This window comes from Canis aureus, chromosome 35 (genome assembly GCF_053574225.1).
Source record: "Canis aureus isolate CA01 chromosome 35, VMU_Caureus_v.1.0, whole genome shotgun sequence".
NCBI classification, from domain to species: domain Eukaryota; kingdom Metazoa; phylum Chordata; class Mammalia; order Carnivora; family Canidae; genus Canis; species Canis aureus.
In genome coordinates this window covers 1,295,162-1,319,834 of record NC_135645.1, presented here as the reverse complement: position 1 = coordinate 1,319,834, position 24,673 = coordinate 1,295,162, and the positions used below count along the sequence as shown (strand labels likewise).

At 35.0% G+C, this 24,673-nt stretch overlaps 1 protein-coding gene across 28 annotated transcripts in view; it reads right to left on the bottom strand.

Moving 5' to 3' along the window:
- Nucleotides 1–24,673, bottom strand: part of DLG1 (discs large MAGUK scaffold protein 1) — a 236,920-nt gene that overhangs the window by 53,940 nt on the left and 158,307 nt on the right. For all 28 annotated transcript variants that reach the window (XM_077883967.1, XM_077883970.1, XM_077883977.1 and 25 more), the window contains 3 exons: nt 24,241–24,361; nt 18,785–18,941; nt 3,940–4,042 (listed from right to left, as the gene is read on the bottom strand). In XM_077883967.1, the coding sequence (XP_077740093.1) occupies nt 3,940–4,042; nt 18,785–18,941; nt 24,241–24,361 (381 nt within the window). The remainder of the gene's footprint in view (nt 1–3,939; nt 4,043–18,784; nt 18,942–24,240; nt 24,362–24,673) is intronic.

Genomic DNA, 24,673 nt, shown 5'->3' with positions numbered 1-24,673 from the left:
TAAATCCTATCTATTCTTTAGGTTGCCAGTTAAACCCCAATCCTACTTTATGATCTCTTTTCTCATGTTGGCAACATAAAGTACTTCTCCTTGAATTCCTAAGGCAAAGGCTGCCTTCTGTGCTCTATCGGTACTTACCTTGTTTTTATCAGGCAACAGTACCATAGCTATGTTAAAAGAATACAGTAAATGTCAACACTGCCAGACTAAGCACTCACTAAAATATTCCCAGTGAAAAGTATTTAGATTTTGAAGGTAATAGATAGAGGACTGAATCCTATTACTAGCTTTGTTATTAGTCTATCTCATTATCTGTATGTAGAGATACAGCTACATATTTAATAAGGCTCTAGAGCAAGCTTTAAATAAATAATAAACAAACAGGCACCTAAATATAGAATTATAAACTGTGTTAAGTGTTATAAGAAAAATACTGCAGTGCTATCAGAAATAGAACCATGAGAAAGAGCCAGCCATACAAAGAACAGGGAAAAAGAAGACTCTAAGAAAGTACAGGATGATCCGAGAATTAGGATAGTATATGATGCGATAAAGGGTCTGAAAGAAGACCCGTACTGTTAGAGCCTAAGAAGAAAAGGAAGGAATAGAGGGCATGCAGTGATCACACGTGTTTTGATGTGCTCAGTCACACAGTGCCTTCTTTGCAGGTCCTATTAAAGGGTTTAGATTTTATTCAGAGTTCAATGAAAATGTTTTAAATGGGAAATGACACAATGACACACAAACTTTGTATTTAAAAAGATCATTTTGCTTAATGAGCAGGGAAAGGATTGGAGAAAATCAAGAAAGAACTTGTTAGAGGCTATTAGAATAGTTTAGGTAAGAGAGGATAGTGGTTTGGCTAGGGAAGTAACTAGTTGACACAGAGATCAGAAAGGAAAGGGAGGTCAAGGAAGACCTTGAGGCTTCTGGCTTAAGAATCAGTGGAAGTGTCATGGACTGAAATGGTAAAATAATTGTTTCAGGCATGCTCAATTGCAAACACCATAGAGAAATACAGCTGGTGACATCAAATAAGATAATAGTAAGTTTGGCACTCAGGAGATATTCAGAAAAAAAAAACTCCACATCTATAAGAGTAACTAACATAAGGGTCTAGCCTAGAAAGAGAAACACCAACTGAACAGTAGCTACTTGAATAATCAAAGTAGAATGCAAAATCTCCTTGATAAAAGAATGGCTCCATCAAGAGAACAGTTTAAATTTTAATTACAACTGAAGAAAAAGTATCAACTAAAATATCAATCAGAAAGCTTCATATAGAAGCTTCATATAGATTTCATATAGAAATCACAAAAAAGAAAAGAGAAGAAGACTAGAGTACAAGCACAGAAAAAGATAATCTAAAAGGGATTCTTGGGCCCAATCAATAACTATTCAAGGAAAACAGTAGTCCACCCTTCCCAACCATCAATGGCCAAGTATATCTAGTGCAGACAGATAGAAGTTAGGCTTAGTTAAAAGGTGCTAAACATAAAAAAATGGTAAAGTTAACTATCCTGGTTCTGGTCTATGCTTACCAAACATCAGAGCATAGCTCTTCTTTCTATCAATTTTTAACTCCTTATTAAATACAACTCAGTATTTTCACCTGGGTCTCAGAAGATTCTTTCTTGATAAACATTAAATAGAATGTCTGAATTTAGATGATTTTGAATCAATTTTCTATCGTGTTGATTCACTTCCTTTTAATTCAGTAAAGTTTTCTTGAACATATAATTTCAAGCATTTATTCTCTTCTTTACAAAATTTTGTTTAGAAAGTCTAATTATGTATATATTTCATATATATCCTTGCCTGTCTTCCATTGCCTAATATTTTCTAATCTTTTAAAAATCTCCTTATTTGTTTCATTTTATTTTTCCTCCTGTATCCTCTATTGATTTTTCTGCAGTGTCTCTTTGTCTTTGAGCTCAATTTAAGAAATTACTTTCTTCTTCTTTCTTGGGTTTTGCTATCTCAAAATCAATCTCTTGGGTTGTGAAGCCATTTTTCCATACAGTTTTTACACTTCTATTTAGTGGTCTTCTCTCAAAGAAATGAATGCATTACTTGTTGAAAACATTAAGATCAATTTTTTATCTCATCTATGCCAATGCTTTTTGTGTGTGTATGTAACTAACTTTTATGTGTTGCTAAGTTTTGCTGTTTGTTTTCACCGGTTCTTATTAATATCTTTGTATGAATGCAGGGACAGTTACTTTTTAACTGCTTAGTACTGAATAAGTGGATTTTGCTGGACCAGCTATTTTAGCTGAACTAGAAAGTTAAGGGGTGCAGGAAGGATGGAAGCACAGTATCTTCATGGCCTTTGAAACCAAAGGACTGTCACATTATCTGATACTTGTATTAAGACATATTCCTTTACTCCAAAACTACTCTTCTTCTCTAAACCAAACCACATCAAGGATGGGCTTCTGTTTTAGCATGTTCACTCCAATTCCCATGAAGCTTGCCAAAACCAAAGGATGAGGTTTTTATACCTCAAAAAAAGTTCCTCACCTTTAGAGTGAGTAATTTTCTGTCGTTTTCTAAGTTCTGCCACCACTGAGAATTCTCAGCATTCCATGTTTTTACTCTTCTCTCTTTCTATGTAGCTTCTGCTGGATCTCAAGTTGCATAAGCAAGCTTTTGCCTATATTTTGTTGTCCAGGGCTTAATGTGAGGTGGAGTTGTATCAGAAGAGCATGTATATTTTATTTTCCTTGTTGCTTTTATATGTTTTCTGAGGCCAGATATTGACTTACCTTTGAACATACCTAAATAGTCTAGATTCCTTATGCACATATATAAGTGAGAGGCCTTCTATTACACTGGGAAGCCAGTATCTTAGTACATATTGATAACTTGGCTTCCATATAGTATACCTATAGGGCAAGAATGTGCTGGCCAGAAGATTAAAGGCATGTGTGGTCCCAATGGAGGTTTTGTTTTTCACTGAATTAAAAAATTGACATTCTGATTTCATATATTAGTCTCTGTTTGGTTAGTGTGAATTTATTTGGAACTTATCTATTATGTAAATGGATTTATCTCTGTCCAGTTAATGGACCTAAAATGCTGAGGTTAACAACAATACATATTATGAAATAGCAAGGAAAGCCATATATGCTACTTTGATTAGCCAAAAAAATTTATTTGGTTTTGTTACAAAAATAAATCCTGACCTAAGAAAAAAATAAATATTAACAGTTGCTAAATCAGAAATTATTTCACTGACTCCTTTAATCACATCATCCCTTCCTTCTTCACCTTGTTGTTTGTGAACATTACCTGCTATGCTATGTATTCTTCTGGGTGTTTAAGCTTTTAAAATTCCACTGAGGTTTTACTGGAGAAGTGGTTATATTGATGTACACTAGAGTTTTACATACATTTAAACATGGCATGACCTCAAATTTTCCATTACCACTTTCTTTCCCTAGGAACTTAGGTCACGTCCACGATACTTCATTATCTAGAAACATATTACATTCCAAACTTGTATTTTTCTCTCTTTATTTTAAACAGCAACAGGGCTATTAAAAACATATCTTAAATCTTGATATAAACAATATAATCTAATTCAAAAGTCAGAAAAGGGGATGACATAATTTTCTTTGGCAATGCTACCTATCATTGCATATGGTTTTTATGATCCTTTGGGATCACTGAGTTAATAACACGGATATGTGTTTGATTAGAGGACAGATTTTAAAAAATAAACACTTGAAAATTAACCCAATAACAGTGAAATACTCAAATTCCTATAGCCTACTGACCACACTTTGACATGGGTAGTGAACTATAGGTTCAGACTAAACAAATGCTACATTAATAAAAGAGATCAAAATATAAAAAAAGTTAAGCTTGGAAAGTTAAACATTATTAAAAGGAAGAATTCTAAAAACTGAAATAAACAATAAAGAATTTTACTACCTTCAGGCCGATACTGTGCAACAATCGTGACAGCTTGGCCAGCATTTTTTAAAGCAGCTGCTGCTTGCTCATGGCTGGCAGTTCTGAGGTCAACACTGTTTACCTGTAAATCAAATCAAATCTTAAATTTCAAAGAAATTATTCACACTGATTAGAAACCACAATAGCCTACATTCTGAGAAGCACAGATAAAATTACTATCAATGAAAGCAATTTTATTCACGAAGAGTACTTTGCTTAACATCAAGTCAGCAATGCCGAAACATTTTCTTCTAGGTTTTCTGGGAAGTCCTCTACCAATCTCTTGGGAAAAATACCTTAATTTGATAACATGAAATCTCAATAAATGTCATTATTTCATACATAACTCATTCACTAGAAACTCATTTCTAGTTCATTTCACTAGAAACTCAAGCAATGGAGGGTTTTTCATTTTGTATGCAGCATCCTTTTGACTTCTGCCTTACTTTCACTCCTACTACTCATTTCAGTTCCAATTCTTTTCCCCCAAACTAAGGTCCCATTCTTTTGGAGTAACAAGAAGGCAAGTATTTAAAAGTATTAATACAGCTCAGATTTCAGGGACTGATATTTAAATAGAGTAAATATTATTAAATGAACAAGGAGACATGTTTTGAAGACAGAGCACTTCCTTGAGTGAAATAATTAGTGATCAATTCAACTCAAGAATAAACAACTTCATTCTTATTTCTGAAATGCTGCTGATACCTAGTATATACTGCAAGCACACTACCTTAAGACATTGTACCTTTCCCACTATTAGCAAAACTTAAATGGAAATTCATGGTAGCATTATATTCAAATGGTAGTAACTTTAAAATCAAGTTGTTTTTCCCTCTAAAAACCAGCAGTGAGTGGATTACAATAATGCTTGAAACCTTGGATCAAATATTTTTGGAAAGGAAGAACTGTCATGCAATTCTTATATGAAAGCATGTTTTGTCAACATCAAGTCTCAAACCTGTTAAAGACCACATACCAATTTTGGAAAAAATGACTAGGAGTCCAGAAATTCTTGGGATTATAAAATTTATATAAAAGAACACTTTAACCATATAAAGACCTGATATTTGATATTATCTACAAAGGATGTCATTATGCAGGTAAGTTAAAATAAACACACATAAAGAAAGTTTTCATTTAAATTCCAGTTAACATACAGCGTAATGTTAGTTTCAGGGGTACAATTTAGTGATTCACACTTCTATATAACACCCATTGCTCATCACAAGTGCACTTCCTAATCCTCATTACCTATTTACCCCATCCCCCTGCCTATCTCCCTTCTAGTAACCATCATCGGTTTGTTTTCGGTAGTTAAGAGTGTTTTATGGCTTGCTTCTCTTTTTCCCTCTGCTCATGTTTTGTTTCTTAAATTCCACGTTTAAGTGAAATCATAGGTATTTGTCTTTCTCTGACTGACTTACTTAACTTTGCATAATATTCTAGCTTCGTCTTTTTTTTTTTTTTTTTTTTAAGATTTTCTTTATTCGAGAGGGAGGGAGAGAGGGGGAGGGGGGGGCAGAGACACAGGCAAAGGGAGAAGCAGGCTTCCCATGGGGAGCCTGATGTGGGACTCGATCCCAGGTCTCCAGGATCATGCCCTGGGCCAAAGGCAGCACTAAACCGCTGAGCCACCCGGGCTGCCCTAGCTTCGTCTATGTCTTGCAAATGGCAGGATTTCGTTCTTTTTTATGGCTGAGTAACATTCCATTGTGTGTGTGTGTGTGTGTGTGTGTGTTTGTATAAAAATATATTTAAGGGATCCCTGGGTGGCACAGCGGTTTGGCGTCTGCCTTTGGCCCGGGGCGCGATCCTGGAGACCTGGGATCGAATCCCACGTTGGGCTCCCTGCATGGAGCCTGCTTCTCCCTCTGCCTGTGTCTCTGCCTCTCTGTCTCTCTCTGTGTGGCTATCATGAATAAATAAATAAAATCTTTAAAATATATATATATATATATATATATATATATATATATATATATACATTTAAGAGTATTTTTACATCTATATACATAAGGAATATTGGTTTGTTGTTTTCTCTTCCCATTAGGTCCTTGGCTTGATAAAACAATAATATTTTGCTCATAAAATGAGTTGGGAAGACTCTTCATGTCTATTCCTTTTTTTGGGAGGTTTGTGAACGACTGGTGTTAATTCTTCTTTAAAGGTTGGTAGACCATACCAGTGAAACCATCTGGTTCTGAGCTTTTATCTTTGCAAAGTGTTTTATCAATTCAGTCTCCTTAATTGTAACAGAACTATACAGATTTTCTATTTCTTTTTGAGTCAGTTTTAATAGTTTGTCTTTTTAGAAATAAATCAACAATGATATATATATAGTATATATAATATATACATTATATAATCTATAGAACACATTCATTATAAATGTCCCTGGTTTTAATAACAATTTTTATCTTTGCTTTCTTTGTATATTAGTATAGTCACTCTGTTTCTTGATTACTGCTTACATAGTATATTTTTTCCAACCTTTTAGTTTTAATCTTTGTTGAAAAGTAAACCACTGTTGAATCAAAATTGTGTCTATCATAGTATATAGTTGATTTTTTTTTAAAGGTTTGAGAGAGGGAGCACTCAAGTTCGTGTGCAAGGGAGGAGAGGGGTGGAGGAAGAGGGAGAGAATCTCAAGCAGACTGCCCAGGGAGTGCGGAGCCCAACACAGGGTTCAATCTCACCACCCTGAGATTGTGGCCTGAGCTAAAATCAAGAGTCAGCTCAACTGACTGAGCCACCCAGGTGCTCCCTGGATCATGTTTTTTAACATCTACTCTATTTTTTAATTAGAATGTTTATTTCAGGGATACCTGGATAGCTCAGTGGTTGGGCGTCTGCCTTCAGCTCAGGGCGTGATCCCAGAATCTGGGATGGAGTCCCACATCAGGCTCCCTGCGAAGAGCCTGCTTCTCTCTCTGCCTCTCTCTCTGTCTCTCATGAATAAATAAAATCTTAAAAAAATGTTTAGTTCATTTACATTTAATGTAGTTATTGAAAAAGTTAATTATGTCATCTATTTTTGCTATTTGTTTTCTTCACATCTGATCTTTTTTGTTCCTTTATTCCTCCATTTCTACCTTCTTTTGTTAAACAAGTAGTAACTAGTGTACCGTTTTAACTTCCTTATTATATTTATTTTCAGTTATCTTAGTGGTTCCTCTGGATTATAAACAACATAATAATCTACTTTGGATTAATACCATCTTAATTTCATTGGTATATAAACTCTGCTCCTATATAACTCTGTCCCTCTACTCGCCTTGAGATACTATCACCACAAAAATTACAGCTTTATAAAATGTGTGCCCATCAGCACAGATTTATATTGCTTTATTTAGTGGTCTTTTAAGTCAGACTGGAGAAAAAAGGAGTTACTAACAAAAAATACATTTACACTGTTTTACATATACCTATGTAGTTACCTTTAACAACACTCTCAATTTCTTCATTTGGATTTAGTTACTGTCTATTGTCTTTATTTTAATCTAAAGGATTCTCTTTAGTATTTCTTGTAGGACAGATCTAGCAGAGATGAACTTTTTCAGCTTTTGTTTACTTGGGAATGTCTTGATTTGTTGTTTGTGAATGGTGGTTCACAATGTGAATGGTAGATCCCCAGAATGTAATGAATTATTTTTCTCTACTATCAAGATTCAATCTTTGTCTTTCGACAGTTTGATTATAATAGGTGTATGATATGGATCTCTTCAAGTTTATTCTATTTGGAGTTCAATATGCTTCAGAGATATATACTATGCTTTTCATCACATTTTGAAAGTTTTTGGTCATTCTTTACTCAAATAATCTTTCTGCCATTTCCTATCTCTCCTGTCATTTTGTGACTTTATTATGTATTTGTTGTATACTTGATGATATTCCACAAGTCTCTGAGGCTCTTAATTTTTTTTCCTGTTCATCTTGATAATCTCAAGAGATATATCTTGAAGAAAAAAATGTTTGATTTTTTCTTCTGCTAGCCATAGCCACTGTTGAGTTTGTCTAGAGCATTTTTGCATTTCAGTTATTATATTTTTCAGCTCCAGAATTTCTATTTCGTTTTTATAATAGAAATCTCTTTATTGGTATTCTCTACTTGCTGAGCTATTGTTCCTTTTTCCCTCCTCTCTCATTATTTAGTTCTTTGTACATATTTAAAATGTCTGATTTAATGTCTTGGTTTAGTAAACCCAATGTTTAGCTTCCTTAGGGATAGTTTCTATTGATGGCTTTTCTCCCCTGTGTACAAGGCCATATTCTCTTGTTTTTCTGCAGGTCTCATGATTTTTGTGTGGAAAACTAGACACTTAAAATTATATAATGTTGGAACTCTGGAAATCAGATCTGTCTTCCTGCCAGGGCTTGTTATTGTTGCTTATTATAGTTGTTTTTGGTGATCTTTCTAAATTCTATGAAGTTTGTATTTTTTGATGTGTATGCCAATGAAACCTCTGCCTAGTTTAGCTCGGTGGTCAGTTAACGACTAGAAACAGATTTTGTTAAATCTCTCTGCTAAAGGGCTCTGTGTGCATGTTGGGTAATGCCTTTAAAACGCAGGTAGGCAATTGTTAACTCTGCTTTAATCGTCACTTCCTGTCTACTGAGAGCCTCATGGTCAGTCACAGGTGAGTTAGGACCTTTTTAGGTCTTTCCTGAGTATGTAGAGTCCAGGACATACATGTGTCTGGGAGATTCCAAAGAGCATATGTCGGAGTTTATCAAAGGCCCTAATGGAGAGCCCATTCCCATTTATCCTTTTGAGCTTTTGATTAACCTACTGTTTGCCTCATCCAATGTCTCAGGCAGCCATAATGTGCCTATAATTTTGACAAGTACCAAAGGGGAAAAAGGCTTTTGCGTTGGGGCACTGATTCAGTTCAATACAGAGAGCCTTGCATGTGGGATTTTAAAGAACCGCCAGACAGGTCAAATTATGACAATTCTCCGGGAAAGAGGCTCTGAAAATTCTATTCCCATCCTGCTCTCTAGTGGCTGTAAGATTATTGGTTTTCACTATAAATATGGACTATTTCTCAAGGCTAATGTGATGCTGGAGAGCAGAGGATGGGACTTAAGCAAGTTAAAACTCCAAAAGCTCACTCTTATGAAGATTCAGTCTTTTTTTTTTTTTTAAATAAACTTCCTAAACTGCTGCAAGCCTTTGGTTAATTTCAAGTTTTTTTTTTTTTTAAATTTTTTTTTTAAATTTTTATTTATTTATGATAGTCACAGAGAGAGAGAGAGGCGCAGAGACACAGGCAGAGGGAGAAGCAGGCTCCATGCACCGGGAGCCCGATGTGGGATTCGATCCCGGGTCTCCAGGATCGCGCCCTGGGCCAAAGGCAGGCGCCAAACCGCTGTGCCACCCAGGGATCCCCTAATTTCAAGTTTTGAACAACTTCTGAATTTGGGCCACTTTTCTCACTTTCAGAGAAGAGAATTTTTGTTGAAGTCTTTTGAGTCACTTGTGATCTAAGATTCTTAGATCAAAATTTCCGGCACATGTAAATTATTCTATATCATACTTGTCATAACTGGAAATAACAGTAATACCTAATTTATACCATACTGAAAACTATAGTGTTCTATATCTGTAATGAATCTTGATTTCAAAAGCTTCTTTCTTCAAGAACATTAAATTTATCAAAAAGAATATTTTATAAAACCTATGATTTATTTTCATGCTTTCCTTTTATTTTTTTAAAGATTTATTTATTTATGATAGACACAGAGAGTGAGGCAGAGACACAGGAGGAGTGAGAAGCAGGCTCCCTGCCGGGAGTCTGACGTGGGACTCGATCCCAGGACTCCAGGATCACGCCCCTGGGCCAAAGGCAGGCGCCAAACTGCTGAGCCACCCAGGGATCCCCTCATGCTTTCCCTTAAAAAAAAATTTTTTTTTTAAAGATCTTATTTATTCATGAGAGATACAGAGAGAGGCAGAGACACAGGCAGAGGGGAAAGCAGGCTCCTTGCAGGTAGCCTGATGTGGGACTCAATCCCGGGACCAGGATCATGCGCTAAGTCAAAGGCAGAGGCTCAACCACTGAGCCACCCAGATGTCCCTCCATGCTTTTCTAAATAACTTATTTATAATTTTCCCAGTGATGTGGGTTATCATTAAGAACATCAATTTGAGGGAAGGTCTTTAGAGCAGTAGTTCACAAAGTTTGGTCCTGGGAATAGCAACATCAGTTATCTCCTGAACACTTGTTAGAAATACAGATTTTTTTTTTTTTTTGAAATACAGAATTTTATTTTATTTTATTTTTTTAAATTTTATTTATTTATGATAGTCACACACACACACAGAGAGAGAGAGAGAGAGAGAGAGAGGCAGAGACACAGGCAGAGGGAGGAGCAGGCTGCAGCTCCATGCAGGGAGCCCGACGTGGGACTCGATCCTGGGTCTCCAGGATCGCGCCCTGGGCCAAAGGCGGGCGCCAAACCGCTGCGCCACCCAGGGATCCCGAAATACAGAATTTTAAATCCTACCCAAGTCATAGTAAATTTAAAACTTCAGGGATGGAGTCTAAGAATCTGTTTTTTAACAAGGCCTGGACAAGGCCTGGAGGTGAACCTGATTCAAGTTGCAGACTGAAAACAGCTAAATTTTGTCTAATGAGGTACTTAAATTAGTTTGTTCCTAACAAGGCTTTAGTTTTGAATATCTTTTCTCAAGTTTTTCTCCTGAGGTTTTTCCTATTGCTTTCAGGGTATTTCTCTAAAGAAGCTTAGTAAACATTAAAATTTTAAGACTACTAATGCTTACAGTCTAACATAAAGCTGTATGTAACTTACACTCACATAAGGGTGAGCAAGTGGCCTGGAGTGTCTGGGATTTTCAGTTTTAAAATTGAGACTAAAGGCAATTCTAGACATGGTGCCTTCAGTGCTAAAACTGGGAAAGTTCTGGGTGAATGAGTTTGTGTTGGTCAGGCTAATAGTCTAGCAGTATGTCAGTGACCCATATAAAGTTGTCCCACGTGGACAGTTTAAAAAAACATCTATTTTTGCTTTGAATTTTTTGCACCTAACTCTAAGCCAACTGAAAACTTATTTTAACACATGGTGTGAAGTGAGGCTCTAAGCTAATTTTACTCCCCTAAACAACTAGCTAATTTGTCTAACATTTATTTTTAACAAATTCATTCCTTTCCAACAATTTGTCCTTATCATACTATAACTTACTTAAAAAATTGCAGTAAGATGTAAAAATGTGAACAGTTCAGTTGTGTCAACAACTGTATACACCCATGAAACCACGATTCCAAACAAGATATATACCTTTTCCATCATCCAATGCAGAAATGTCCATCGTACCTCTTTATAATCAGTACAGTCATCAGCAACTGACTTCTACCAATAGAAATTATTGTCTACTCATGATTATCATGTAACTGGAATCTTACTGTATGTATTTTTGTGGTATTTTAATTCAATGTAATGTTTTATAATGTTATCTAGGTAGTTGTGTTTTAGTAGTTTGTTACTTTTTGTTGGTGAGTAGTGCTGTGTAAATGTACTCCAATTTACTTAGGTATTTTACTACTGATAGACACTTGAGTCATTTCTAGATCTTAATTATTATTAAGGCTATTATGAACATTTCTGTTAAGTGTTTCTGTAGACATGATTTCTTGGGTAAAATCTGGGTGATATGGTTAGTTCTATGTTTAATTTCTCAAAAACTTCCTCCAAAATTCTTGCAGTGATTGTACAATATGCCCACCAGTAATGAATGAAAGCTACCAGAGCTCCACATCCTCACCAATGTTTGTCATCAATTTTTTTTCTTTAGCCATTCAACTGGGTGGGATATGGGATATGTGCTGATCTCCCACAGTTAAAAGTCCACATATACCTTTTGACTTTTCCTAAATCTTTAATAATAATAGCCTATGTTGATGAGAAGTCTTACCAATTTGTATGTTATATATATTATATTACATACCTTATTCCTACAATAAACTAAAGAAAACATTAAGAAAATTGGTGGTGGTGGTGGGGTTTGGGTGGCTTAGTTGGTTAAGCATCTGACTCTTGATTTCAGCTCATGTTAAGCCTTGCATTGCATTGGGCTCTCTGCTCAGTGGGAAGTCTGACTGTCTCCCTCTCTCTCTGCTACACCCTCACTCATGCATGTGCTTGTTTTTTAAAATAACAAATCTTAAAAGAAAATCATAAGGAAAATACATTTACCATACTACATTGTATTTATCAAAAAAATATGGATATAAGTGGACACGTGCAGTTCAACTTTGTGTTGTTCAAGAATCACCTGTATCTCATTTAGGCATAATTTACGTTCAGTAAATTAATCTTGGTTTACAGTTAAGAGTTTTGACAACTGCATGTTGCACAGACACTGTCACAATCAAGACACAGAAAAGTTAAATCACTCCATCCAAATTCTATTTTAAAAAAATTTTTTTCCCATCCAAATTCTTATGAACACCTTTATTCACTGTTTTTTTTTTACACTCCCCTGATGCCTCACGTTAAGTACCTTTTCACGTGCTTGTAAGTCATTCATATATATTGTTTTGTGAAATATCTGTTTAATTCTTCTGCTCATTTTAAAAACTGGGTTACTCATATCTTTTTATTGTTTATTTGTAGGAGATATTTATGTATTCTGGATACAAGACTTTTGTCAGGCACACAGACACTAACAATATTTTTTCCTACTCTGTTGCTTGCCAATTTGGTTTTTTAATGCATCTTTTTAAAGAATATTTTTTCCTACTCTGTTGCTTGCCAATTTGGTTTTTTAATGCATCTTTTTTATGGTTAGTATTGTATGTGTCTTGTCCAAGAGATTGTTGTTTACTGCAGGGTTGCAAAGATATCCTATGTTTTCTTCTAGGATTATGGTTTGGGTTTTATATTTAGATTTATAATCCTTGTAGAATTAATTTTTACATCTGGAGTAAGATTGGGCTGAAGTTCATGTTTTTCCATATAGATATTCAGTTGTTCCAGCAGCATTTATTAAAAAGACTTTCTTTTCCGAGTGTCCGGATGGCTCTGGCAGTTAGACATTTGACTCGATTTCGGTTCAGGTCATGATCTTGGGGTTGTGAGGCCGAGCCTTGCACTGGGCTCTCTGCTTAGCAGGGTCAGCTTGACATTCTCTCCTATCCCTCTCCCCTATTCCATTTGCACTTTCTCTCTCTCTAAAATTAAAAAAAAAAAAAAAAAAGGACTCTCTTTTCACCACAGAATTTAGCCCCTTAGTCCTATTTAAGAATTCCTAGTCTAATCCAAGTTTACTAAGTTTTCATGTAGTTTTCCTAGAAATTTAGTTCTACCATCCATTTCAAATTAATTTTTATAGATGACGAGTGGTAAGGACACAAATTTTTCTTCTTCTTTTGTCTACTTATTCAATTATGGAAGGCGTTTAAATCTTCAACTGTGACTGTAGACTTTTTGATTTCTTTCCTTAGTTCTGGCAATTTTTGCTTCATATATTTTGAAAGGATTATTAGGCACATGCACATTCAACACTGTTGTCTTTTTTTTAATCATTATAAAAATCTATCAATAATACTATTTGTCTTGAATTCTACTTTGCCTCACAGGAATATGTCACATCATCTTTCATATGTTGTTTATATAATTTATTTTCTTTTACTCATCTAGAACAGGAGTCTTTATATTTATTTTAAAAATTTTTATTTATTTTTAAGGTTTCATTTAGGTATTCATAAGAGACACAAAAAGAGAGGCAGAGACAAAGGCAGAGAGTGAAGCAGGCTCCCTACAGGGAGCCTGATGTGGGACGCGATCCCAGGACCCTGGGATCATGTCCTGAGCTGAAGGCATGCGCCCAACCACTGAGCCACCCAGGCATCCTGAGTCTTTATATTTAAAGTAAATTTCTGGTAAAGAGTATATATTTGGGTCTTAGTTTTTTTTTTTTGAACCAAGTTGACAATTTCTGCATCTTAATTGTTAACTGCAATGTAGATAATAACAGAGTTGAATTTCAATTTCACATTGTCATATTGCTTTTTATTTACCCCATTTTTCCTCCTTTTCTGCCTTTGTTTGTCAGAAGCATGTATTTTTTTTTCATATTTCATTTTATTTCCTGTACTGAATTTTTAAAACTATAGCCCTTAAAAGTATTTTTAGGGCTTCCGCCAGAAATAACATGTAAATATGATAGCCCACTTTCAAAGAATTCTGTATCACTTCACAAATGTATAAGAAACACTAGTATAAGTCCATCTTCCCTGTCAGTTTGTGCTCTAGTGCCCTTATATTTTACTTCTACATGTCATAACCCCGTAGTATATAATGCAATTATTTTTGTTTTAAATAGCTAAAGTCTTATAAAATATCTATAATTATTTTTAAAAAATTTAAAAAATGTATCTTTTGTATTTATTCAGGTACCCTTTCTGTTATTCTTAATTTCTTTCTGCAGATCTAGGGTTTCATCTTGTATAGTTTCTCCTTACCCAGAACAATTTCTTCCAGAATTTCTTGTAGTTTAGCCAGGGACAAATTCTCTAAGCTACTGTCTGTTTGAAAATGTCTTTATTTTAACTTCATTTCTCATAAATAATTTCACTGGATACAGGATTCTAGGTTGACAGTTTTTTCCTTAAGCACTCTAAAGATATTGTTCAATTGGCTCTGTCTTCTAATATTTCTATCGAGAGGTCACTTGTCATTTGTACTGTTCCTATGTAGGTAATAGGTTGTTTCTAAGACTGCTTTTAACAAGTGATCTTTAGTGTAGCTTTCTAGTACTATAATTATGATGTATCTTGGTCTAGTTTGCTGAGCTTCATAGACCTGTGGGTTGGTATTTTTCATCAGTTTCAGAAAATTGTCATTGTCTTCAAAGACTGTCTCCTCTTTATTAGACTGATACTGTTCCATAGATCTTGGATACTCTGGTCTGCTTGCTCTTCCCAAATTTCTATACACCTCTTATGTTTCACCTTGGAAACTGTTATCTGTCCTATGCTCAAGTTCACTGATTTTTTTTTTTTTTTGATTCTTTCTTTTGTTGACAGTGTGCTAGTAAGTCTTTTAAAAAATTTTTTCATTTGTGGTAGTTTTTTAAAATTTCTAGACATTCCATGGGATCCTTTTTTTTTTTTTTTTTAAGATTTTATTTATTCGTGAGAAAAAGAGAGAGAGAGAGAGAGAGAGAGAGAGGGGCAGAGACACAGGCAGAGGGAGAAGCAGGCTCCATGCAGGGAGCCCGATGCAGGACTCAATTCCGGGACTCCAGGATCATGCCCTGGGCTGAAGGCGGCGCTAAACCGCTGAGCCACCCACGGATCCCTGGGATTCTTTTTTGTAGTAGTAATGTCTTTGTCTAAATTCTCTAATCTTTTCATACATATTTTCTACCTTTATTCCTATATTCTTTAGTATTTTTATCATTGTCATCATGATTTTATCGTAGTTATTTTCAAGTCCCTGTTTGATAAAATCAACATCTGAACCTTCTCTTGATTTAATTCTATTGACTGCTTTCTGTCTTGACTAATCTTTCCTTCCTTTCTACATGTCTTGTAATTTTTAATTGTAAAGTAGACAATTTCAGATAAAATAACAAGAGAGGCTGAAACAAATAATATTTAAACCATTGTGTCTGGGCCACGACCGTGGGGGAGCTGAAACTGCATTTTATTGTAGTTTTAATTAAGTTTAGTTTCATATCTTTTGAGAGCAAGATTAAGACTCTTTCCCCTCAGGGATATAAGACAGGAATACTAGCACTAGATCCTGGAGATTACCAGGATCACTTAGTATTTTACAGCTGACCTATTGACTTTTTTTTTTTTTTAATTTTTATTTATTTATGATAGTCACAGAGAGAGGGAGAGAGAGAGAGAGAGAGAGAGAGGCAGAGACATAGGCAGAGGGAGAAGCAGGCTCCATGCACCGGGAGCCCGACGTGGAACTCGATCCCGGGTCTCCAGGATCGCGCCCTGGGCCAAAGGCAGGCGCCAAACCGCTGCGCCACCCAGGGATCCCCTGACCTACTGACTTTTAAAACTGAATGCTTTATAAACCTGCTGCCAGCTTTCTGAGCTGATGGTAACTTCTCTTTGTTTTCTAGATCTGTCCCAGGCTTGCTGTGTCTTGGAGATACCATTCCATCCACACAGTCTCAGAGAGCTTTTTCTCAACTCTCTTGCCTCCTACTCTATCTCTTAACAGCTCAAGTGCAGAGTTCCAGGCCTGTTTTTTACAGATCTTCTGCCCAAGGTCCCCTATTTTTGTTGAGCAGGTGCCTTGTATGATTCAGGAATGACTTTTTCTCAATTCTTTTCTGTTGGTTCCCAACCTTTGGTTTATTGCATCTGAGCACTAAGTGAAGACCAACGGGAAAGAGTTGACAGATAGGTTTAAGACTTGGTCTGGGGCAGCCCGGGTGGCTCAGTGGTTTAGCACCACCTTCAGCCCAGGGCGTGATCCTGGAGTCCCAGGATCAAATCCCACATCAGGCTCCCTGTGTGGAGCCTGCTTCTCCCTCTCCCTCTGCCTGTGTCTCTGCCTCTCTCTCTGTTTCTCTAATGAATAAATAAAATCTTTATTTTATTTTTATAGAATTTTTAAAAAGGATATTAATTAATTAATTAATTTATTTATTTATTTATTCGAGAGAGAGAGAGAGACACAGAGAGACAGAGGGAGAAGCAGGCTCCATGCAGAGAGCCCGACGTGGGACTCAATCCCAGGACTCCAGGACCACACCCTGGGCTGAAGGCAGGTGCTAAACTGCTGAGCCACCCAGGGATCCCCTAAATAAAATCTTAAAAAAAAAAAAAGACTTGGTCTGTGGCTTCCTAGAGTTTCTTAGTTTCTCTAGTCCAATGATGCCGTTACACGCTAGGTAAAGTTTTGGCTGGTGTCTCTCATCCCCATCTATTCTCTTTCTCCCAATCACTCTATCAATTACTACTGAAAATAAACTCACAATGCAAAATTTAGAATAAAAGAAAACAATTTATCACAAGTCACATGTATTAGTTACCTATAAATTTCAAAAAATAGAACTATTATTTATGGTACTTAAGATAAATAGGTTTAAAAGAAAAAACCTAAAAGAATATTAGAAACTATAAATAACAAAGATTCCACAAAAACTAACAAGGCAGACTAAAAAAAGAAGTAGAAAGAATTTCTAGAGAGCCAAGAGTACTCTGCAACTTAAAAATTCATTTTGGCTTAAAGAGCAGATGAAGACAATTTATGAACTAGAAAACAGATCTGACTGAAAATTAAGTAAAAGGAGAGTTGATAAATAAGAAATTGGTTAAAAGAAATAAGAAATTGGGTTAAAAGACATGCAGAACAGAAGGATAATATCCTTTCACAGGAAGAAGGACAGAGCTACACAATGTGGGAAAGGCAAAATTTGAAAAAATATTGGCTAAGTTTCCAGAACTGATTAAAGACAAGACTCCTCTGATCCAATGAGTCCCCAAAATAATAAATAAAATGTTAGACATAAACACGTTAGTTAAATTCTTGTCAAAAAGTAAGAGACCTTAAAAAACAGTCAGTGAAAAAAAAGAAAAACCAAATCACTTGCAAACAAGACATAGTACAGATTTTTTTTTTGTTAAATTAGCAACAAAAGACAGCATAAAACAGTATCTTCAAAGTAGTGCAGGACAACAGCTGTCAACCTAGTACTTAAGACACAATTATATTTACAAGCGAAGGTGAAATAAAGATAATTTCAGACAAACTCTATGAGTATTTATCATTGAGAAATTATTGCTGAAAAAACAATCCAAGGGCTCCCATTAGGGTACATTTGGATATTTGAGAAATATTTTTGCTTTTTAAAATGACCAGGGAATTCTACTACCATGTAGAGGACGGAAGCTAGAAAAGCTAAATTTTCTACAATTAACAAAATAGTCCTACACAAGAAATCCAATCCCAATGCTCTTAGTGGCCTACTGAGAAACGAAGAAAGAAGTGAGATATAAGAAGAGATGATAACAACAACAAAATAGAACATATGGATTAACTGTTAAAAAACAAAAATCAAAATGACTAAGTTTGGGGGACATAAAATTAAAATCTTAGTAAAATACTAGAAACAGTGCAACTAGAATTAAAAGTTTCCCAAAGTCTATGTGTCATTAGGGAAGACAGCAGGACTACTGATCAGTTTAAAGTCTAAAAATGTATGGGCAATAACCACATAAGCACACAAAATGAAAGTAAAAAGTGGAGAAGGCAAAATATCAAGCAAAAAAGAGTCACATTAATATCAGGCAATATAGCTTCTAGGAACCATTATTAAAAAGAGTATTATTACATAATGGTAAAAAATTCAACTCACCAGGAAGGAATAAAGATCCTAAACTTAGATGCATCTAATAACATAGTTTCAAGATATAAAAATTAAAAATCGCTGTAAGAACAAACTGCTAAACCTACCATTACATTCAGACAGCTTAAAAAAATTCTTTTAATCATAAATCAAGAAGAAAACAGATGAGAGTATAACGAAGATTTACACCATGTATGTAGTTAACATACAGATAACCTTGCAGTCAAGAAATAGAGACTATGTACTTTATTTCAAGCACATTTATAAAGACTGACCCCCTTATAAATAAGCCAAATATCAAAAGAAAATGTATCCTACAAAACATGTTCTCTGACAACACTGCAATGCTACAATTAAGTTGTAAAATGGTAAGAAAATAACTAAAATATCTCTTATAACTTTCGGATGAAAAAAACAAAACTTTTAATGATAGGTCATAGCTATAACAATAAAAACATTATTTTGATTAACATATCCTACCGATATAATACGATCTCCTTTTCTGAGCTCTCCACTAAGATCAGCAGGTCCTCCAGCCAAGATAAAGGAAATAAATATTCCTTCTCCATCTTCACCTCCTACAATGTTGAAACCAAGGCCTGTTGAGCCACGATGAAGAACAACTTTTCTAGGTTCCCTAAAAAAAACAGAAAATATTGAACACCTTAGAAAATCCATATAGAATTTGACATACTATCAGTGAGAATTCCCTATTCATAACTCTTATATTATCCAACTATTAAGAAAGCTAGATCAAAGTTAAAATGGTTTTCAAAACAATGAGTAGAGATTCTAAGCCTACAAATTAGGCTTAGAAATTAAAAGGAAAAATTCTAATTTTATATAAAACTAAATGCTCATGTTAAAAACCAATGATTTTTGTTAAAAAAACAAACATGAAACAAAAAAGGAGAAAACAATGTGGTATTTTAAAAAAAATGACATAAAGAACCTATTCAAGAAATATATACACTTAAGGAAAGTCGATGTACGTATTTTATTATCCAGAAAGCAGTCCCTGCCCTTACCTAGAACCTGTATAAGGCAGAAAAACCTTTGTCTTAGAAAAGGTAGGCCAGGTCCTTTTTCCAGTCTCAAAAGGATGAGTCACGATGACTAACCTAAGTCAGTCATTGCAATCTCATTCCTCTTTTCTAAGTTGAGGCTAAGACGCTATTCTGTCCTTTGGGAAATAAAGGTAAATTTTACTGTCATTTCCCAAAGACAGATCCTAACAAAAAAGCACATTTTTGTCCCCATACCAAAGCACCTTTGTGCCCTTCCCCACCCATACTAACCCCATACATACAGATAACCTTGAACAAAAAATGAACACTAAAATCCCATTACTGGTTTAGACATATTATAATCATGAAAGTAAGAGCAGAAGAGTCTCAGATACACCATGGACCTAAGGGTTGCTATACAAATGCAGGAACTGCCCATCTCTGAACCTTTTATATAAAATAAATATTTTTACTTCTTAAGTCACATCTCGCTCACTCTTGTTCTGCTGTTCATCCATTTTAAGATGAGCCTTTCCCCACAACCTCCATTTAAAATTTCTGAAATCAGGACTCCTGGGTGGCTCAGTGGTTGAGCTTCTGCCTTCCATTTGGGGTGAGATCCCAGGTATGGGGATCGAGTCTTGCATCGGGTTCCCTGCGACAAGCCTGCTTCTCCCTCTGCCTGTGTCTCTGCCCCTCTCTCTCTGTATCTCTCATGAATGAATAAACAAAACCTTTAAAATAAAAAAATAAAATCTCTGAAATCAGAATATATCTTACCACTACTAAGGTTTTACTTTAGCCCCCAGTTATAAATAGTTGTATGAATACCACTTATAACTCTAGTTAGAGACCATGAAACTTCCAGCAGCAGATATGATACAGAGAACATCATTTGAAATTAGAATGTTAAAAAAAAAAAAGAAATTAGAATGCGTATTTGGTAAATATTTTAAAATTTAATTGGATTTTTCTAGAACATTTCAAAAAGCTATTGGTAACAAAATGCTTAACAAAGTAATATTTTAAAAGAGATTTTTATTTGACAGAAGGGATCCCTGGGTGACTCAGCGGTTTAGCGCCTGCCTTCAGCCCAGGGTGTGATCCTGGAGTCCCAGGATCGAGTCCCGCATCGGGCTCCCTACTTGGAGCCTGCTTCTCCCTCTGCCTCTCTCTCTCTCTCTCTCTCTCTTTCTCTCTGTGTGTCTCTCATGAATAAATAAATAAAATCTTAAAAAAAAAAAAAAGATTTTATTTGACAGAGAGAGACAGCAAGAGAGCGAGTGTGAACCTGCACAAGCAGGGGGAGTGGCATCAGAGGGAGAGAGAGAAGCAGATTCCCTGCTCAGCAGGAAGCCCAACATGGGGCTGGATCATGACCTGAGCCAAAGGTAGACACTTAACCAGCTAAGCCATCCAGGCATTGCCAGAGGTAACTGTTTTAAAAAATGAATTTTTGAGATCCTTCCATATAATGTAGAATTAATGTTAAGTATTTGCTAAAAATCCAAACTGGCATTTTCTAGTAATTCACAGGTTTTCATCATTAATCAGCTTTGCCAGTTTACTTACAGAGTTAACAAAATTAAATTTTCTTGTCAAAAATAGTAAAACCAAATAATAAATTGTTTAGGAAATATTAAACACATATATAAAAGAAAAAATGGAATAATAAATCCAAATTCAAGAAAAGAGTTCACTTGGTGAGGCAGTGTAGGAAAGGCAGGGTAGGATCAGGGCACAAAATAGCTTTCATTGTATTTCATTATATTGGAGATGCTTTGTTTTCATTGTTAGATGACGGAATCATAGTTTAGGGTTTCTACTATGTTTTAAAATATATATTGGGGAGGAATGGTTTAAATGGATGATGGGTATTAAGAATAGCACTTGTGATGAACACTAGGTGCTGTATGTATGTGATGAATCACTAAATTCTATACCTGAAATTAATATTACACTGTATGTTAACTGACTGGAATTTAAAGAAAAACTTAAAAAATATATATGTACGAAGCAAAAAACCACACATACATATGAATTAGTTTTATATTTGCAAATAATAATTTAAAATAGTCTACTAAAACTCCAACAGTCTTTCAGAGAAAAATAAATTCTGAATTTTCAAATAACATAAGCACATGAAAACATGTTCAACATCATTAGCCATTAGAGAAATGCATGAAAAATCACAAGATACATCCCACCTACTACAATAGCTATAAAACAGAACAGAAAAAACAAGTACTGGTGAGGATGTGGAGAAACTGGAACCCTCATATATTGAAGGTGGGAATGTAAAATGGTGTGGTTGCTATAAAAAACAAATGGTTCCTCATAAACATAAACATATATTGACTATGTGACTCAGCAATTTCACTCTTCAGTATATATCCAAAGGAAGTAATAAGCAAGGATACAAGCAGATATGTGCAAGCCAGTGTTTATCAGAGCTTTATTCTCAATACTCAGAAGGTGGAAACAACCCACATGTCCATCAACAGATGAAGAGATAAATAAAATGTGGTATATATACCATAATGGAATATTACTCAGCCGTATGGAATGAAGTTTTGATACATGCTATAACATGGATGAATCTTGAAAACATTATGCTAAATGAAAGAAGTCAGACATAAAAGAATTTTAAGATTATACTTCTATGAACAATCTAGACTAGGCAAATGCATAGGACACAAAGTAGACTAGCCTAGAGGTTACCAGGGACTGAGAGGAGACGGAAATGGGAATTATTGCATAATGGCTACAGTTTGTCTGAGGTGGTAAAAAGGTTCTGTAAATAGATAATGGTAATGATTGTGTAACACTGTGAATGCAATTAATGCCGCTGAATCACACATTTAAAAAAATTAATAATGTAATATATCAAAAATCACTGAGTTTACATTTATATAAAAAACTTCTGAGTTTACATTTTTTTAAAAAGATTTTATTTATTTAAGAGAGTGAATGAGTGAGAGCAACACAGAGAGCACAAGTTGGGGGAGGGAGAGAAGCAGGCTCTGCTGAGCGGGGAGCTCGACAAGACCGGAGCCTAAAGTAGATGCTCAACAGACTGAGCCACCCAGGTGCCTCTGAGTTTATTTTAAATGGGAGAAGTGTATGATATATGGATCATACCTCAATAAAGCTATTAAAAAATGAAGTTTAGAATAATCAATATTCTGTATGTTGAGATTTCTTTTTTTTTTTTTTTTTAAGATTTTATTTATTTATTCTTGAGAGACACAGAGACACAGGCAGAGGGAGAAGCAGGCTCCCTACAGGGAGCCCAATATGGGACTTGATCCCAGGACCCCGAGATCATGCCCTGAGCTGAAGGCAGATGCTCAACTGGCGCTCAACCGCTGAGCCACCCAGGCAGGCGCCCCTCTTTTTCTTTTTAAAATGGTAATGTGAAATAACTTCTGAAAGATTTCTTAGGGTCAAATTGTGGAGAACTTCTAATGTGAGGGTAAAGATTTTTGTACTTCATTATCTGGACAAAGTTGTGTGATCATCAAAAGGGAGTGATAAAACACGTTTTAGGAAAGCATATGCAGGGACGCCTGGGTGGCTCAGCGGTTGAGCATCTGCCTTCGGCTCAGTGAGTGATACCAGGATCTGGGATTGAGTTCTGCATCGGGTTCCCTGTGAAGAGCCTGCTTCTCCCTCTGCCTGTCTCTGCCTCTCTCTTTCTGTCTCTCACGAATAAAAATCTTAAAAAAAAAAAAGGAAAGCATATGCAGTAATCAGCCACCTGATTTTCACAGAAAAGTACAGAAAACAGGTAGATCTGTTGTGTAATACTAAAAAAGTCTGATACAATATTCTAGAAAAAATATATATACTGAAAAAAGATGAGGAACATCAAGACACCAAGATAGCATTTTTTAGTTTGAAAAATATGCAGATTAAAGACTAGATAAGATGTTATCTATTTTTCTTTACTTCAATAAACTGGCACTATTAGCAAAAACAGCAAAACCATGCAGATCAGTATAGGAACACAGCCTAAAGACTGACAGCCTTGAAATGTTGTGTCACAAAGAAATAACCACAAACACTGTTTTTTTCTGCTATTTTTCACTCCAAACACACTGAGCAAATATTATAAGTTTTCAATATTGCTAACTCTTAAAAAAGAGGACACAGATGAATATTTCTTCCTATCTGACCTTAAAGAGATCATCGCCTAGAGTCAGGAGTCTGACAAGAATAATTATAACTACGAAAGCTCAAAAATAGTAACACCAACAATAATGCAATTAATAAAAACATAAAAATAAACATTAATTGGCAGATATTTAATGTTAAATGTTATAATATGAAATACTTGTACAAATTATAAAGCAATCTGTATAAACTTAATGTCTTATTATTAATTTGAATAATGTGAAAAAGACCTAAAATACTTTTCACTTATTTTTCCTCACCTAGTCGAGAGTTTTTTGGGAATAAAAAGATAGTTAATCTACAAACTTTATTTAGAACAGTAAAGTTAGATCAAGGTAAATTTTAAGAGTGAGGATATTAAGGATACATATCAAGCAAAGAAAATATCATTTGTTGAATTCTAAACATGAACCAAATGATTGCCTTAACAAATTTTATGATATATATTAAATAGGAATATATGAAAGGTTAGCTTTACATTAGTATATTCTTAACTTAGTTTTAGCCTATGCTAATTTCTAAGCACAATTTACCATTCCTGAAAAAAAAAGGTAATATGTTTTTTAAAAAAGTCATTTATTTGGCATATGAAATATTTTTATATTTTAACCTTCCAACGAAAAGTTAAGGTTTAAGTTCATTATCTGTCAGTAAAATCTTTTAGTCCGGAAAATTGTGGTTTTCTTACTTGGCTGATTATAACTCCTTTTAACAGTTGGCTTTATTAAGAAGGATGAATGTTCAGTTCCTTACCTTGTAATTTCATCATCTCCAAGCATTGCTTTTGAAACAGGTGAGTATCTGGCTGGTGATGCTGGTGTATGGCCCAAGTAGGAAGATGGGCTAACATGGTTATCAACAGGCTGAGAAGAAGCTTCAAAATAAATAAAGTAAAAAACACTTTAAGTAAAACAAACCACTCAGTACTGCACTTGTGAATTATCAATTTCAAGGCTAGTTAATGTGTAAGTCATATCTGCTTATTTATGTAAGTTGGCAGAAAAGACTTATCAGGTAAAAAATTAGACAAGCTCAAGTTTCCAGGTGAAAACTAGGTCAGACATTCAGATCAGTAAAGCAAACTTACACCAACTGGCTTCTCTTTAGAAAATAGAACTAAAATGGAGTTTTACATTAACTGATATGCACAGTTAAATTCAGGAAAGGTCATTTAAAAGACTGTCCT